The 19,609-nt window shown below is 33.6% G+C and overlaps 1 protein-coding gene and 1 long non-coding RNA gene across 2 annotated transcripts; both read left to right on the top strand.

Annotated features, from left to right (window-relative positions):
• The first annotated feature begins 203 nt into the window (after window positions 1-203).
• LOC141558271 (uncharacterized) lies at window positions 204-3,155 on the top strand. The gene is made up of 3 exons (XR_012487024.1): window positions 204-666; window positions 2,258-2,315; window positions 3,045-3,155. It is a non-coding gene; the product is annotated as an uncharacterized LOC141558271 (long non-coding RNA).
• On the top strand, window positions 3,152-19,233 carry ANKRD34C (ankyrin repeat domain 34C). The gene is made up of 2 exons (XM_074295212.1): window positions 3,152-3,224; window positions 16,073-19,233. The coding sequence occupies exon 2, from the start codon at window positions 16,112-16,114 to the stop codon at window positions 17,714-17,716; it is 1,605 nt and encodes a 534-aa protein (XP_074151313.1). The 5' UTR covers window positions 3,152-3,224; window positions 16,073-16,111; the 3' UTR covers window positions 17,717-19,233.
• Window positions 19,234-19,609: the final 376 nt, after the last annotated feature.

Here is a 19,609-nt window from a genome sequence, read left to right on the forward strand (position 1 = left end):
GGGAGTGAGAAAGGGCAGGCAGTGTTTCTTACTGCTGCAGGTACAGACATCCCCCACTGCTCCATCCTTCCTCCCCAGTACACCCACACATTGCTTTCTTCTGGGCTCAGGGAGAAGGAGCAGAAGCATTGCTTTCTCTCTGGCGCGGGCGGCTCCACGGCAGCCTGACCAAAGGGAGAGAGGGAGGAAGGGAAGGTAGGTAACTGGGTTTGCATTGCAGGAATCGAAGAAGGAATCTCAACTAAGGAATATTTTTCTCTTTCTACATTTTGCCTGCTCCACCTCCTACCTCCCCCACCTCTCAACATACACCTCAGTTGTGGGGAAAGGGAAGTAATTCGACGTCACTGACTCCGACATTTCATTCACCAAATGCTGGGGGAGGGGGTGGAGAAGAAGTTCTGGGTAAGTCCTTCTGCCTTTGCAAAGCCTCGGGGAAGCAGTTGGAAAGCAGCCGATGCTCTGCCCACTACTGCCAGACTATGCCCCCAAGCACTGCTTAGCGATCTGCAGAGACAGTGGGGGAGGAAACAGGCTCTTTCACCTTTTTGAGAGCCCCTTTTCTCAGACCCCTCCCCAACCTGGCCCAAGATTTAATATTTGGCATTGACGCTTGACTCAGGGTATGAACCAAGACAGCCTCACCAAAAAATTGCTCCAAGTAAGGTAAGAGTTATCCCTTCTCCGGAAGTTCTTTCTTTCTTTCTTTCTTTCTTTCTTTCTTTCTTTCTTTCTTTCTTTCTTTCTTTCTTTCTTTCTTTCTTTCTTTCTTTCTTTCTTTCTTTCTTTCTTTCTTTCTTTCTTTCTTTCTTTCTTTCTTTCTTTCTTTCTTTCTTTCTTTCTTTCTTTCTTTCTTTCTTTCTTTCTTTCTTTCTTTCTTTCTTTCTTTCTTTCTTTCTTTCTTTCTTTCTTTCTTTCTTTCTTTCTTTTTTTTTTTCTTGCTTGGGGGTGGAGGCTTTATAAAGACTGGGAGAAGAGGGCTTTCTGAAAGGTAAGATAAGAAAGAGGTAAATGCCTTAGATGTGTGGCTGGTCTCTTAGTATTCTTTTCTCGACATTTTGGAGTGTCCAGAAACTGCTTCAGGTTTAACTGTGGTCAGAGTTAAAGCAGTAGGATGGAAGACAGTATTTTTACATGAAAAGGCTGGGAAAGCCCTTAATGCCCTGGATGCCCACACACATAAACACACAGAGGCACAAACCCACACACTCTGCCTTCTGGGAGGTATATATATATGACACCAATAGTACATTAGATACTCGCACAGATCCACTCAAGATCCTTTCAACACTTTGAAAACCCACAGAGTACCATCACTGACAGAGTTCAGGACCATGGACAGGTACACAGCCTTGTTCAATGGGGAGAGGCTTGGAATTCCGGAAGATTTTACTGGTTCTCTTTTCTCCCGGTTTCTCCTACTTTAAGGGTGAGGCCCTAACCATGTAACGTGGCATCTAACTTAATGAAGGATTCTAAAACTGAAGGAACAGAAAACAAAGAAACTCAATTTCAAAAATCTTTAAACCCCTTGAATAAACACCCTCTTATTCCTTTCCTTTTACTTCCCATCATCACAAAAGAAAAAGATTGCTCAAAAAGGCACTACTAAGTTTCAAGAAGTGGTTAATTATGTGGACTCTGAACAGTCTTTCTTAGCTTTGATCCATAGATTCAGAGCTGGAAAGAACTTCAGCGTCTAGTCCGACACTTTCACTAAGAAATTTAGGAATAGGAAAGTTGCCCAGTGTCACACAGGTAATAAGTTTGATTTTAATTTAAGTCCTCTGACTCCATAATTAGTGTTATTTCCATTTTGCCTCATCATAGTCACATTGAATTATGTTTTTAAAACGAATTAATAATGCAATGAAAAACTGAAAATGAGTTGAAGGTTTACAATGAATTTGGTTTTTAATCCAAAATGTTATATAATTCCTTATTTGGAAGTTTAACTTGCTTGTTTACAGTTACTAAAAAGTCTAATTAAATAACAATAATAAAACAACAATGTTGCTTATTCTCTAGTGTGATGCACATTACACTAGAGAATGACTAGTGTAATGACTAGTTCAAATGACTGAAGACTTTGAGATCATTTCTTCAAATCATGTAAGTTCTAGTGCATACTTCATTTCTTTCCAGTCATAATTTTTTGGGGGGTGTTTGTGAATAGTCTAAATATATAACTCAATATTATTAAATAAACCTGTTATCTAATTTATCAATTAATATCTCATTTTATTTTCTGTTTCAGAAACATGTATATTAAAAGTGGCAGTGAATGGAACATAACTGGAATATAAATGGGAGGGGTAAGTCGGGGTAGGATAAGTGTATAGCTAAATGTATTCCTTTAGTAAATGTCCAAGAATAAGCTCTGTGATTGAAATCAGTGTAACCCCAGCTCAACCACTGTAGACTTTGTATGACTTTTCACAGGTCTCAACTTCTCAGTCTTATTTTCCTTAGCTGTAAAGAGGAGATGAATCTGTTTTACCAGTTCATTACTATATTGTAAGGATAAGATTGATGTGTGTGAACTTTTTTAAACTATAAATGACAATAGAAATATGTTATCACAATCAGTAAAAATAATGATTCACATGAATTAATTACTTTTCAACACTGAAATGGAGTTTTTTCTAAATGTAAATATATTCTTATCTTCATTTGAAGTAGCACATATGTGAATATTGTTATCATTGAAAGACTAAGAGACCTGCTGATCCATTATTATATCATCTTAATGCATTGTTCTTCTGCTGATTGTATACACATGTATTGGAACATGTAATATATATTATCATATGAATTGCATTTCAGTAAAGAAAAGGATTTTATCAAACTCACATAGAAAGTTCTGGTACAAGTCATCAGTTTTAGACCATGATATACTTCCTCTTATAAATAATTTCTATTCTTTTCTCTTCCTTTATTCATGGTAAAATGAAATGTCCGGAATTGGCAATTGAAGAACTGAAGTCAGAAATTCAGTAATGATGAGGGTTATGGGTCATATAACATGTTTTCTTTTTATATAGCATATTGATTATGAAAAATGAAGAATCTACTGTCAATGACAAATTCAGAAACTTGGAGTATTAAAAGGAACAACCCCTTTCAGATCACATAGAACAAAGTGAAAGACAAAGGAAAAGTTGACTTGTTGCATCCTCTGGGATAATGTTATTTACCAAGTACCAGATATGAAGTTCATTAAGGTAATTTCATGTGATAGTTAAATCTAATACCACTCTCCCTAGATTTTACTCTGATTTGGATTCTTATTTTTTTTAGTAAGACTTATTTTAACAACAACCATAAAGTCATACTTCCCCTGGATACCTATTTTAGAAATTCATAGTTCAGTTGTTTAATGATGAATTCTATCCATTTGTGATGGTTTATGTACATTAAAAACCCAAACAATTGCAAATTACCCATGCAAAACTATTATAGTTTTATCTGCAGCTCTATGGATAAAACATTAATTTCAGTGTTTCCTAAGTAATTCTTTTTAGTTTTACATATGCTCATCTTTTTCAGTAAAGAATTATAGTAATGAGAAGGCACTAAAATTTCACTAATAAGAAAAAGATCCATAGTTTATAATTCAATTTAAGAATTTCAATTTAAAACTCACTTGCCATAGAGTGTCAATGATAGCATTGTAATAACACTTGGTATAATTGTTTATAGCTATCCATGGGTACATATAATTGCAATCAATAACTGCTTATGTATATGTGTGTACATATATATATATATATATATATATATATATATATATATATACATATGTGTGTGTATATACACATATATATATGTATGGTACTATGGAAAGAATACTGGTCCTAGAATCAGAGGATTTAAGTTCAAAACCTACCACTGATTATTTTCTGTATAATCCTGAGCCAGACACAACCTCTATGGATCTCAGGTTTTTTCATATGTAAGATGAAGGGAATAGACCAAATGGTCTTTGAGGACTCTTCCAAATCCTGATCTATGATCCTATGCTATTATCTTACATATGCATGTAACTTATTAGCTTAGGGAATGTTTTCACACTACATATAATAAACTTGTAAAGGGGAGGGAAAATATTGTCATCCCTTTTTGATAGATAAGAAAATTAAAACTCAGAAAAGTTAAATTCAAAGTCATTTCAAATATTGAATTGAATTTCTGTTTTCTGAGTTACTTTTCTTATTGAAGATAAAAATGCCTGTCCTGACTATATCACAAAGTTGTTATAGTTTCAAATGAGGTAAGGAGGTATAGGTAGATAATTAAGTAGATAGAGTACGAGACTTTTAGTCAGGAAAAGCTGAGTTCAAATCCTGCCTCAGACATTTACTAGCTGTGTGATATTGGATGAGACCTTTAGCTTTTTTCTCTATTCCTCACATTTATGAGATAATACATAAAATTTGTTCAAACTTTAAAGTTCTCCAAAGTGAACATATAAGATATTCACATAAGATCATATATCTCTATATTGAGGTCATGGAGGCTATTTGGTCTAGCCATTTATTATTATTACGCACATAAAAGATGACGTGAATTGAGTAGAGATACATTGCAGCTAGCCAGTGACACAAGACTAGACATATGTCTCATGCTTCACAGTTCAGTTTTCATTTCATTCCATCATACAAGATTGACATAAAAGAATATTGCTACAATAATCATTAGATTTAGTTAAAATGTATTTCAGGATTCAGATTTTTTAAAATTAAAGAACAGCAATAAGACATGTTCATGGTTATTCAGATCTCTAAAAAAATGGTATTAAATTTAAATAAAAAAATGGGTGCCACTATACTATATGAAAGAATCCCTATAGACAGCATATTGACATAGAAACCCATATGTTAACACTATTCCTATTATATTAGATTTTTATTTATTTTGTTACATATTTCCCAATTATATTTTAATTTGGTTTTGGTAGATTTCCTGCTGGCCTTGTATTTGGCCCCTCTGGTCTAGAGATCTTGAAAACAGTTAATGATGAAACATTTATGAAAAATCTCCAACTCTGGGGAGATCATTTCCCTACCCTCATTTCTATTGTTTCTCTATGCTGTGATTCTAAGAGAAAAAGAAATGGTAACTGAATATGTAAGTCTCTTAGAATTCTACCAATGTACTAATCAAAGAAGTTTAACATGACACCACTATGACTTGAAGAATCACACTGTAGGGAGTGGTAAAGAGAAAGACTGAATCTCTAATGTGTCTAGTCTACTCAGAAGTAAGGAAAGTCATATAGAAATTAAACTTAGATAAACTCAGATAAACTAGAGAATGTATGGATAAGTTCCCTAATTTTAGAGAAAGAAAATAAAACCCAGCAACACGAAATGGTTTAGTCAAGATTACAGACCTATTCGGTGACAGAACTGATAGAACCCAGTATTTTCCAAAGAATTTTTTTGGTGGAAGCTAAGTAGTATAGTGAATAAAATGTAAACCTGGAGTCAGGAGTCCCTAAATTTGAATCCACACTCAGAAACTTACTAGCTATCTGAACACAGGCAAATATTTGATATCTGTCTTTCTCAATTTCCTGTTTGTAAAATGGAGATAATAATAGCATCTACCTTCAAGGGTTTATGTACAGATAAATTAATATTTATAATCCTCTGCAAATCTATTAAAATGCCAGTATCTGGGATAGTGTTGTCTTCTCTGATTAGAATGTGAGCTCCTTGAGAGTGAGAACTATTTGACTATTTTATTTGTAGTCACAGATCTTAGCTATGTATTTAGTACATAGTAAATATTTAATACATGTTTTTTCATTGCATCCATTCTTTATAACTAACAAGATAATGGGGAACATTTGATAAGGGCAGGGCACTTAAGAATAGAACACATGGTAGGAACTTATAAAGGATAGTGGAGGAGTAGGAATCAGAACTGAAGAAAGGGTTAGGGTTAGCACCAAAGGCAAACACTGGCTACTTAACAGTGTTGAATGGTGCTAGAAAGGAACTGATTTGCCAAGTCAGATCATTTGGATTTGAGAATATAGAACTTAGAGAATTTTAATTGAATGGTTCTCTTATAATGTACATGGTATTAGAAGAAATATTTTAGGAAATAATAAATTCTCAGTTACTAACCAGTTTTTTGGAAGTGAAGTGACATTTGACCTCAGTTTTGTCAAATGAGGGTGATAGTCTCAATGATTCCCAAGGGTTCCTTTCAGATCCAAACTTGTATGAACAAATTAGAATAATAATTTATAGTACTAGTTTATAGATATTCCTGGGTATCATCAATTATAGAGTTATGACTACATAGATTTATTTAATGGTTCAAAATTTGCAAAATTTTATATATATATATATATATGTATATACTATATATACATATATATATATATATATATATATATATATATATATATATATAATATCTCAAATAATGTTCATGTTCCATTAGGTAGATCCTAATATTATCTCAGTTTTACAGATGAGGAAAATGAATCATAGAGAGATTAAATGACTTGTTAAAGGCTGCATGATTAAGATTTGAATTTAGATCCTACTGACACCAATGTTGTCACTTGGTTTTCAAAGAACACCATGAAAGTATAAAAGAAAAAAAATCCAACAATTTAATATGACTAATTTTGATTCATTCAATTGGGCATTTCACTTATACTTGCTTTTTGCACTGTCAGTCTATAATTGAAGTTATTCAAATATTGAGAAAGTAAAAATATCCCTTTTTAGAATTGAGCCCAAACTATAATACATTTCTCTTCTCTTTGGGACAGTGATTCCTATTAGCCCTACTATAGTCTTACATAAATATGAATAAGGCATTGCTGAATATCTCACAACTTTGAGCAGCATACAATTTATTCCTGTCATATTTGGGAATGATGAAGTGATTTTGGATAGGTTTCATGACAAAGAGGAATCTTGAAAAAGGAATGGTTTTTCCTTAGGCTTTGGAAAAAAATAGTTTTCTTTAACATCAGCTGTTTCCAGATAAAAGTAAGTGCAAGTACAAAATATTTTCATATGGTCCCTATAATCTTTGTGGAATAAGAAAATGTGAAAACTGCAGAAGTCACTCAAATCAGCCAACAACTTTTCTAGCACTAATTCTGTCTGGGGTTGCAACAAAAAGAAATTGAAGAGCTAATGAATAAGAGAAACTTCAAATTATCTATTTAATAGAGAGATTATACCTTAGCAAAAGGCGGTCCTTTTTCTTATTGTGTGTGTGTGTGTGTGTATGTATGTGTGTGTGTGTGTGTGTGTGTGTGTGTGTGTGTGTGTGTGTGTTCCAAATCTTTATTTTGCAATAAAGTCAGGATAGGAAATCATCCACTGGTCAGGCAATAAGAACTTGTCCTTATGCAAAAGAACAAGCAAAAACAAAAGATGAAAATTAAGATCATAGGAAAGAAGAGCCCTGAAAATATGGATAAGCAATTTAAATTGGAAGCAGAAAGGAGTAGAGATAGGCAGGTGGTCTCAAAGATAATAATGAATATTACTATAAAAGAAAAAGCACTGTTTTTCTGGTTCGATAGTCACTAAAAGAAAATCACAAAATGAAAGTAATAAAACCAACAGGTTAAATAACATGATACAAGAAACTTTTTGTTTGAATTGATATCAGTGTGATAAGGATTTGATTCTGCATACATGCCAAGTTTCCCTATTTTAATCAATTAAAACATTTCAATTGGGAAGGACATATTAAAGAAGCAAATATAAATAGAATACAAAATGATTCATGGATTGTGGTCATCAGATTTTTCAGAATCTGAAGATCCTGAGTATGTAGATATTTAGCAGAACAGCATCTTTCCCTACCTACCTCCTTTCTTCGCTACAGTAACTAGGTGAAAAATTCACATACCACATTATGAAGAATAAAACACTTTAAACCCAGAAAACTCCCACATTTTCCTATTTATAGAAATATTTCTGTCTTTCAAAACATAATTTCAAAGTGCCCTAATGCAGATAGGTTGACCAAATTTCTTTGGAAAAGTATTTAAGAACTTATTTTTAAAAATGACAACAAAACAACAAACAACCAAACTCCCAAGTCATTGGTAAAGGTATTTACTTACGTTCATAAGAAGTAGCCTCTAGCACACACCACCAGGCATTTTTCCCGGTTAAGAAACAATCAAAGGCAAATTGAGTAAATTTAATGAAAACATGGAAAAAACCCTCAACAACTCTGAGACAGATTAGAATTGGATAATAATGGAATGGAATGAATAGTGAGACTAATAGTTTATTATCCTTGCCCTGAACTTATTTCTCCTTCTGATCTCTCTATTTCTGCTTGTACACTACCATTTTCCTGATTTTCCATAATTGAAACTTAGAAGTTATTTTAGTCTCTTTCCTGAACCTTACTTTTCAAATCTGATCAAGTAATAAGCACTGTCAATTCCTTTCTGACTCTTATACCCATCTGCTGCCTTTCTCTTCTCACTTATATCACCCTAATACAGATCTTCATTATTATTGATATAGCTATATTAATAATATAATATAGGATTTTCCCCTGTACTCTTTCTACCCAGTCTTCAAGTCCTTCCAGTAATCCTGACTTGTATGGATCTGTTCATTTCACCAGTCTACTAAAAAAAATTTTGCAGTGTTTCATAATCACAGCATCTTAAAGCTGGAAAGGACTTCAGAAGGCATCCAGCCCAACCCACAGTAGACTGACAATTACCACCAATATATTTCTAACAATTAGTCATCCAACTTTCATTCAAGACTCTAATGAAGTTTTTTTTTCCTTCTTCTTCCCCCTCACCCCAGTCATTTTACTTCTGGATAGATCTATTTCTCTCTCTATTTGTCAGGATATATTTTTCTTTAACATTAAGTGTCATCTTCGTCTGATCCTTTACCCGATGCTCCTGATTTACTCTTCTTTGGCCAAACAGAAATCGAATTCCTTTTCCAAACAAAAGTTCTCCAAGTCCTTCAAGAAATATATTTAATTCTTTTTTTGCTAGGTTATACCTCCACAATTCTTTCTACTTATTCTTCTGTTCCATGAACTTGAGATCCTTCTCCATATTTATTGCTCACCTCTGGACATTCTCCTTAAAAATGAGATGCTCAGAAAGTAATACAAGACTTTAGATAGGGTTTGGCCAGGGAAGAATGTGCACAGTTCTGTTATATAACCTTTCTATCTTCTTCATTCTGGATACCATTAACCAATGAATTTTAAGATCATAGGGCCTTTCCTGATCCCCATTTCTCCATGAAGACACACATCAAACGTTGTCCATTATAACCACTGATTGTTTTTACATTAGCTATCATCTCATCATTGAAATAATCAGGAAATTCCTCATAAGGAATATTGTGCTAGAGCTAAGCTTTGAAATAAAATAAGAAGTCTGAGATGCAGAAGTGTGGACAGGCTATACAAAGTCATGGAGATTAGAAATGGAATATCATTTTTGAAGAATAGCTAGTAGGAATAAATCACAGAGTATATGAAAAGAAGTAACATATACATATATGTATATATATGTAAATATATATATATATATATATATATATAAATGGAGGCCAGATATAGATTTTAAACTCTTTGAATATAAAACAAAGGCATTTTTATTTTATGCAAAAGTAATAAGGAGGGACTGAAGTGTTTTGAGCAGAGGAGTAACAAGGTCAGATCTATGCTTTAGGAATATCACTATGGGATGACTTACTGAAGAGAAGAAAGAGAAGAATATTTTCAAGAATGAATCAAGCAATCAATGAATAATCATTTATTATTATTTTATTAAGTGTCCACTTAACTTAATTTTTATTTATTAACATTTTTACTTATTTGTCCAAATAATTATTTATTATTTACTTAACTTTAATAAGTATTTTCTGTGTACCTGGCAGTGTGTTAAGTCCTGGGGATTGAAACAAAAAGAAAAAAATAATCCATTTCCTTAAGAAACCCACAGTATAAAGGAGACAAAATATATAAATAAGAACATATTAGATGATTTAAGATTAGATGGAAGATAATATTAGAGGGGATGACTATTAACTGGAGTGGGAGTGGGAGAATCCAGATAAGGTCTCATAGTAGATGTAGCACATGAACTGAATTTTAAATAAAGCCAAGAATTCTAAAGAGATTTTGAGAGAGCATTCCAAGTATAGGAGATAGTCAATGCAAAGGAGGAAATGGGAGATAGGGTGTCATATTTGCAGACAGGGTAGTAGGGCTGTTTTTAATGTATTTGGAAGGAAATAAACTGTAAGAAAAATGAAAAAGTAGGAAGTATCTAGGTTGTGAAGATCTTTAAATGCTGAAGAGCAAGACTTTATATTTGATCCTAGAGATAAGTCACTAGAGTTTATTGAATAGAGAGATATAATCACAATCAGATTTATATTTTAGAAAAATCATTTTGGCAGTTGAATGGAAGATGTATTAAAGTGGGAAAGAGATTTGAGGCAGGGAGACCAATTAGAAGATTATTAGTTGAAAGTAATGTGAAAATAAATATGTCTTTATTTTCAGAGGTGTAAAATTTGACATTCTTGTAGAGAATGGACAAGAAAAATGATATGCTTGAGGTAGGTAAACTATATAGGAGGCAGTTATAAGAGCCAAGATGAGAAGATTTGGGCCTGCCTGGAATGGTGGTTGGATAAGTAGAGAAATAAAAATGGATGAGAGTAGTATAGATAGCATAGTAATATAAACAAGAAGACTTAAAATTTATTGTATAAGGGAAAGAGGAAGGATAGTAAGAAGTTAAGAAAGGCACTGTGATGAGTCTTCTGAGCCTTGGTAACTGAAAGGAAGTGATGCTTTCAACATAACTAAGAATTTTAAGATTAGAAGTTATTTTTTGTAGAAAAATAATAAGTTATGATTTGGACATGTAGAGCTTGTGATTCTTTCAAGACATCCATTTGGAAAAGTCTTCTAGGTAGACATGAGTGACATATGAGAAAACAGCACTAAATATTTAGATCTAAGAACTATTTCATAGAGATTATAATTCAGCTTTTGAAAATAGAGAAGGCTTGAGAATCTACCTGCCAAAAATTCAGGAATGATAAGAATTACAATATAATCAAGAATTACAAAACACATTCCACAAAATAAAGTCAGATCTAATCAATTGGAAAAGTACCAAGTGCTATTAAATATTAAATGACAATACTACCTAAATTAATCTAGGTATTCAGTGCCATACCAAACACACTTCCAAGAAATTATTTTACAGAGCTAGAAAATTAATAACAAAGTTCATCTGGAAGAACGAAAGGCCAAGAATTTCAAGTGAATTAATGAAAAAAAAATGCAACTGAAGGTGGTTTAGCTGTACCAGATAAAACTGTATCATAATGCAGAAGTCATCAAAACTATTTGGTACTGGCTAAGAAATAGAGTAGTTGATAGTGGGATAGATTAGGTTCAGGACAAAATAGTAAATGACTATAGTAATAGTGTTTGATAAACACAAAGACCCTGTTTTGGGGATAAGAACTCACTATTTGACAAAAACTGCTAGAAAAATTGGAAATTAGTACGGTAGAAACTAGGCATTGACCCCACACCCAATGCCCTGTACCAAGATAAGATCGAAATGGGCTCATGATTTAGACATAAAGAATGATATTTTAAGCAAATTAGAAGAACAAAGGATAGTTTATCTCTCAAATCTGTGGCCAAAGAAGAACTAGAGTACATTATAGAATGCAAAATGGATAATTTTGATTAGATGAAGTTAAAAAGTTTTTGTACAACCAAACCAACACAGACAGGATTAGAAGGGAAGCAATAAACTGGGAAAAATTTACTGGGTTCTAATAAAGGTCTCATTTCTAAAATATATAGATAACTGACTCCAATTTATAAGAATTTAAGCCATTTTCCATTTGATAAATGGTCAAAGAATATGAACAGACAATTTCAGATGAAGAAATTGAAACCCTTTATAGTCATATGAAAAGGTGCTCTAAATCACTATTGGTCAGAGAAATGCAAATTAAGACAATGTGAGGTACCACTACAAACTTCTCAGATTGGCTAAGATGACAAGAAAAGATAATGACGAATGTTGAAGGGGATGTGGGAAAACTGGAACAATAATACATTGAACACATCCAACCACACTGGAGAGCAATTTGGAACTATGACCCTTTAAAGGGCTATCAAACTCTGCATACCTTTTGATGTAGCAGTGTCTCTACTGGGCCTGTATCTCAAAGAGATCATAAAAAAGGGAAAGGAACCCATTTGTGCAAAAATGTTTGTGGCAGTCCTTTTTGTAGTGGCAAGAAACTGGGAAACTAAGTGGGATACCTATCAGTTGGAGAATGGGTGAATAAGTTATGGTATATGAATGTTATGGAATATTATTGTTCTATAAGAAACAATCAGTAGGATGATTTCAGAAAGGTCTGGAGAGACTTACATGAATTGATGCTATGTGAAGTGAGCAGAACAAGGACATCATTGTACACAGCAACAAGAAGATTATAAATTCTTATGGACATGACTCTTTTCAACAATGAGATGATTCAGGCCAGTTCCTATGGTCTTGTGATGAAGAGAGCCATCTGCACCCAGAGAGAGGACTGTGGAAACTGAGTATAGAGCACAATATAATATTTTCACTCTTTTTGTTGTTTGCTTGCATTTTGTTTTTGTTCTCTTCTTTTTCCATTTTAACCTTATTTTTTTCTTGTACAGCATGACAATTGTGGAAATATGTATAGAAGAATCGCACATATTTAACATATATTAGATTACTTGCTGTCTAGGAGGAAGGTGGGAGGAAGAGGGAAAAATCTGGAACACAAGGTTTTGAAAGTGTGAATGTTAAAAATTATCCATACATATGTTTTCAAAATAAAATGATTAAATAAAAAAAGAAAGTAGAGAAAGCCATAGAGAGCTTAAATAAAGTGAATTTAAGTTTTTTTTTAAAAGTAAAGAATTGGGAATAGGACATGGAAGATGAGACATTAAAGGAATCTAAGGAGGAGTCACAGAGGTAGGAGAACCAAAAGTTGATCAATGTCAAAAAATCAAAACAAAACAAAATTATAAAACCCCAAATCCAAAGAGGATGAAGATTGATATAGAGAGGATAATCAGAATTATCAAATGTATAACAGTCAAGAAAGATTAAGAGTGATATAAAGCCTTTGTACCTGACAATTAAGAAATCAGTGGTAGCTCTGGAAAGAACAGTTTTAGTTTGTCATGAAGTCAGAAGTCAGATTGAAAAGGACCAAGAAGTAAAAATCAGATACAATAAATGTAGATTTAAAAAAAAATTAGTTGGGTATTAAAATGGAGAAGTGATGTTAAAAATGTTAGTTTAAAGTGATTTTTTTAAAGGATGAGAGAGCTCTCTCATCCTACAATGCTTTCCTTCTATTTACTTCCTTTTAAATTTAGCTGAAAAGCCACTCTTCAAAGTAATTCTCCACAGTAGTTATCTGTATTTATGTCTATTTCCTTCTAATTTATAAAACGTAGGTTTCGTATATTGTCTAAAGTATGAATTCCATTTCCATCACTCAACATAATGCTTTGTGTATAGGAGACATTTAAAAATATTTGTTGATTGAATTACTTTTTCTTTGCTCCCTTCTCTATAACAACTCTTTAAGTAGGTATAGAAGATACTCATATGATCCCATTTTACAGATAAGAAAACTGAAGCAGAGACCAAGTAACTTGTCCAAAATCTTAGAAAGAGAAAATAGGAGAGTCAAGATTTTAACTTAAGCCTTCTTAGTAGGTTCTTCATTAAGGCATGGTAGAAAGAGTATTTTAAAAAGAGGTCTTCAAAGTCTATCTAGATTTTCTATATCACCAATAAATTTTGTTGTTGGAACCAAATCTGGGACTTTATAGGAGCAGTCAAATCAGACATGATTAAAATTCCAGTTAACCATAGCTAACATTCAAGTCTTTAAAAGATTTAGGAAGCTCATGTGGACTTACATTTTGAAAGTAATCATCATGAACTATTATACATAGGATACATGATCTGTTGGCCATATCTGATTTTATTGTACTTAGGTAAAACCTATTTTTATTGGTAATTTCACTTTGTCTTCATATTTTCATCTTATTTTTGTGTATTTCATTCTTGTATGTCATTACTTCATTTTGCTTGACCTTGTTCTCTAAGGCTAGTCCCCTGACTGCAAATTCTGGTAGGTACTGTCATGATGGAATAGCTTTGAGTATGATCTTGTAACAGATTGCAACAGCCTACTGAGTTCAAAAAGGCTAATTACTAGAAGACTGGTTACCACATAGTGAATTTTTTTTAAACAAGTTGTTACTGCAAATTATGAAGACAATATCCTAATCTATGAATCTATTATGATCTGAATCACTAAAAGATATAACCACATTGATGAAATTATAGAGCTTTTAAGTATTGAATTATTTGATGCTCTCTTCTATATTGATTTACTAATGAAATAGAACTGCATCATCTAGCATTAAGTGAAAGAAACTAGATTCCCATAAAATAAATAAATAAGGCTTTTGCATGGCACAGTGGAATTTTCATTATAATAAAAACATTAGGAAGAATCCTCAAAGAGATAATATTAAAGAGGGCACAATATGCACTAAATACAAGAGCAAACACCCTTGGAGATGACACAAACTTGCTTCCCATGACATAGGTTGTTTTAAAAGTAAAATATGAAAATATGAAGGTGGAAATTGACCAAGGGTAGTATAAAATGCTATGCAGTATAAAATAGATGAACTAGTGTGTGGTTCTGTCAAGGAAGGTACTAACAAGCTTGCCTTATGAATTACATGGACACAAATCTCTTATTATATAATAAGAAAAAATTTAGGTTCAGGATTGGCAGTATGATTGAAGAAAGTTGAGCCTATGTATTGTTGAGGACATGAAGAGAGTTAAAACTGAGTTTATGGATTTGATAATTCCTTGATAAGAAATACTGAGAGAGAATCTTCCTCTCAGAAACTTGTGAGTAGGAATACATTTTATTTCTCTTGATTTTTGTGCAACCTAAATAAAGGAGAGTTTATTGCACCAATAGAGCTACTCAGAATTTTGTATGAAAAAGAAGAGAATTGTGACATCTGCTGGAAAAGCAGTGAATATTAGATGGAAATGAAAAGACTTAAAAATCCTTAAGAAAAAAAACAAACCTAAACATTATAATTTTAAAATAATTTTTAAAATTACATGTTGTTTTTATGTCACCTAAATTTTTCCTTATATCCATTCTTATCCCCTCCTACTCAAGAGAATTTTCTTTTAGAACAACAATAACAAAAGAATAAAATGGGAAAAAAAAGTAAATCTTATCAATACATTCTGAAAAACCCTCACATTATGTGTAATATTTCACAAATATAGAGTGCCCATCTCTGCAAGGAATGGGGAGAGGTCTCTTCTTATATTTCTTCTCTAGAGTCAAATATTATCCTTGTAATTTTTTACAACATTCATTTTCCATTGTCTTATTTGTCCTTTAATTTTACAATACTAATTATTCTTTCCATTTACATTGTTATAGTCTTCATGTATATTATTTCCTTGTTGGGTTCAGTCATTTCAGTCATGTGTGACTGTTTGGTGACCCCATTTGAGGTATTTTTGGCAAAGATAGCTGGGTGGTTTGCCATTTCTTTCTCCAATTTATTTTATCCATTAGGGAACTGATGTAAACAGGGTTTAGTGACTCTCCCAGAGTAACACAGTTGGTAAATCTCTGAGGCCAGATTTGAGGCCAAGTCTGCTTAACTCTAGAATTAGTGGTCTATCCACTGAACCAACTGGTTGTCCTACTTATTTCCCATTGCATCAATTCATGTATGTGTATACATATATATATATATGTATATATATATGTATATATATATATATGTATATATATATACATACATATACATATACACACACACATATATATGCTTGTTTGCATTCACAATTTCTTGTCATTCCTTATAGTACAGTAACATTTCATTACATTTTGTATTTTACTTCCCCTTTTCCCCATTTTTATCTTATCAGGTCTGGTTGCTGCCATTCTAGTAATCTGGATCTGGTAAAATGGATGAAACAACGGAACTGAGGACAGATGGAAATTCACTCTTAAAGGCTGTATGGCTAGGAAGGCTTAGGTTGACTAGACTCTTACTGGAAGGTGGGGCCTACATCAATGAAAGCAATGACAAAGGGGAAACAGCACTGATGGTAGCTTGCATCACTAAGCATGTAGACCAACAAAGCATCAGTAAGTCCAAAATGGTCAAATACCTATTAGACAATAGGGCAGACCCGAATATTCAGGATAAATCAGGAAAAACTGCTCTCATCCATGCTTGCATTAGGAAAGCAGGAGGAGAGGTAGTTTCCTTGTTACTGGAAAATGGTGCTGATCCTAGTTTAGAAGACCGTTCTGGAGCTTCAGCTCTGGTTTATGCCATTAATGCTGATGATAAGGATACTCTGACACATCTCCTGAAGGCCTGCAAGGCAAAGGGAAAGGAAGTGATCATCATAACTACTGATAAATCATCTTCAGGCACTAAAACAACTAAACAGTATCTTAACATCCCACCTTCACCAAAGTTGGAAGACAGGCAATCACCTGCTTTGTGCATGTCCCCATCTGACATTGAATTAAAAACGTCAGGTTTGGGATCTCCACCCAGAGAAAAGGAAGATGATTTCTTTAGCCTTCATTCAGGGCGTTCAAGTGGGTGCCATGCTATCAAGGTTCCCAGTGAAGCCTTATCACCCACCAGGAAAGTTGGCAACCTCAAAAGAGCTCGCTTGCCCCAGTTGAAGAGGCTACAGTCAGAACCTTGGGGCTTAATTGCACCATCTGTGCTAGCAGCTTCTTCTCATCAAGAGGAGACCAAAAGCATCTGTGCAGATGATGAAATCATCATGGGTATCAACGAATTATCTTTCTCCAAAAGGGCTCCCCTCTCAAGGAATAACAGCATTGAAGGCAAAGACTCTGCTCTCTTCCCCACTGTCACTGACCAAGTTTTAAAGATCCCATCCACTTCTGCACCAGCATCATGGAAAGCAGCCTATGAAAAAAATCAGCCCATCCATCAGCGCCTAGCCAGAAGGAGCACTCTTCCTGCTGATCAAGATAATTCAAGCATTACCACCTCAGCATCAACCTCCATCAAGGATTCAGCTTCTCTCAGAAGGTTAGAAAATGGTCACTATGATTCAGATATACAGCTCTGTGGTGATTCACCAAATTCTGTGTCACTTGATAACGGTAAAGTAGCAATAGATCGGAAAAAACTCAACAGCTCTCACTTGGCTTTATTTAATGGCTCTAGGGAATCTCTTGATGGGGTGCCTAGCACTTCCCCAGGCTCGGTTCGTCGTAGACCTCCCAATTTGTTAGAAAGACGGGGTTCTGGAACTCTTTTACTTGATCATATTTCTCATACTAGGCCTGGATTTTTGCCCCCTCTAAATGTGAATCCGAATCCACCCATTCCTGATATCAGGTCCAGTAGTAAACCATCTTCCCCACTTGCTAGTGGCTTGAAACCTATGATCCCTGTTGCTCCAAATTCACCAAAGAGAGTTGATTTAAGAAACAAAAAGAAGCTTATCAGAAGATATTCTATGCAGGTGGAACAGATGAAGCAACTGTCAGATTTTGAAGAAATTGTGACCTAGTAGCTTTTTTTCCAAAAAAAAAAAAATCTAGACAATTTGCTAAAGAAACTATCTTTTAGAATAATGTAGATCATTGCTGCAAAAAATTCCTTAATGTTATTCTATTGCTGCTTCAGAATAGATACCTATATGTGTATATCCATATACACACATTAATATAAAATTTCCATATATACATACACATGTATAGACACACATATATGTATGATGCTACTCCACCACTACTGAAATCATCATCAGGTTCTTAATGATCCTCTGTATCATGCAGTAATTTGGATTTTGAGATGATTTTAAAATGTTTTTTGTTCTGAATGGAAAAAAAAAAAACCTTTGAATTCTGAAAACAACATTGCAAAAATAGTCATTTGAGCCAGTAACTACAATCATTTTTCTCTTTGTCAAATAGAAAGAAAACAAGACTTTCAAATATTGAATGATGTCACATTTAATGAACTAAGTGCCTAACAAGAAACCGAGGCTTTAACTTTTGTTAAAATGTGCAAAAAATTGACACAAAACCCTTATGTACTATACTATATATCTAGGTCTGTGTGTCCAAGTTAAAAGAATTTGAAGGGGAAGTATTCTCTCTTCAAAAGATTCCAGCACTGCAATGCTGCTTGTCATTATCTTATAAGTTTCAGTTATACTATGGCAGAGCTTTCTTATAAAATAGCTCATTATTACACTGATTCAACAATATAACAGGTCACGTGAAGCCCATAGAACATAACAAACCAAATCCCCCAAACCTGATTTATCAGTTGATAAATGAGGCTGGTATTAGTCCTGATTCCTCCACCCCCATACTCACTATTACAGCATTATAAAAGGTTTCCTTTGTTTTAATAAAACTAATAATTTTGCAGAGTAAGGGTGAAGTTCCTACAAAACTTTGACATCAAGGATTTCTCATTCAGAAAATGTCTTGGTCCAAGAAAATTTAGGGAATTGCCCAGAATAAGGCTTGATGAATCTATGTGTTCAATATGCTACATGGTCAAAATTAAATGGAGAACTGATAATTTTTTTAATGAATGGAGCCTATGTCCATAGTCAATCTAGTTGTAGGATCTCCTTTATTGATCAGGGAATTTCAGGCAAGGTCAATTCAGCTGTTTGAATGATCTGATTGCTGTAATGCTGTGGGAAACTCATTCTGGAGTCCAAGGACTTGGACTAGTATTCTAGCTACACAGCCTACTGAAATGCATGCAAGATGCAGGGTTTCTCTAGAATGTATTTTGCTCATCTGTAAAAATGAGCAGATTGGAATAGGAGACTTTTAAGGTACTTCTGAGTTAAATTTATGGTTCTATGAAAATTAGATCTGGGAAACCTAAAACTCCCCCTGCTTCCTCTCTTAAAACAGAATGAAATCAAATCATGTGAAATGGTGCTTTGCTTTTCTCCCCCCTCAACCTTTCCCCTTCCTTCACTATCCCAGATGGTGGCATTGCAGGATTTCAGATTAAAAAATATTTGGCTAGCTTTCCATTCTACACCTCCCCACTTGGTGCTTGGACACAGCTATTTCCTAGTTTAAAAAAAAAATGTCATGCTTAAGGAATGAAAGAAAAAGAGAATAGAAAGTGGTTCAAGTCTATCACTACTGAACTACTTGGTTTACCATCAGTATTTACTATACATCTTGGAACAATAGAGGCCTCTTCTTGAAGTACAAGTGTTCTTGTACAGCCAAGATCTTAGGCAAAAGAGCAAATGAACATAATAAGTTAAAGTTAGAATTTTAAAGAGTGAGTACAGATAACTATTATTCCTAGCTCCTTTTTTTAACAAAAGATGTTTTGTAGCACTTTAATCATTACTGTTGTTAATGTCAGTTAAGTACTCATTAATACTCTCTAGCTGTAAAAATAACCAGACCGAAGC

This window comes from Sminthopsis crassicaudata, chromosome 2 (genome assembly GCF_048593235.1).
Source record: "Sminthopsis crassicaudata isolate SCR6 chromosome 2, ASM4859323v1, whole genome shotgun sequence".
Taxonomy (NCBI): Eukaryota; Metazoa; Chordata; class Mammalia; order Dasyuromorphia; family Dasyuridae; genus Sminthopsis; species Sminthopsis crassicaudata.

Excerpts from the sequence above, each read along its gene's own strand:
- ANKRD34C (XM_074295212.1), top strand. The coding sequence starts at position 16,112 with ATGGATGAAACAACGGAACTGAGGACAGATGGAAATTCACTCTTAAAG.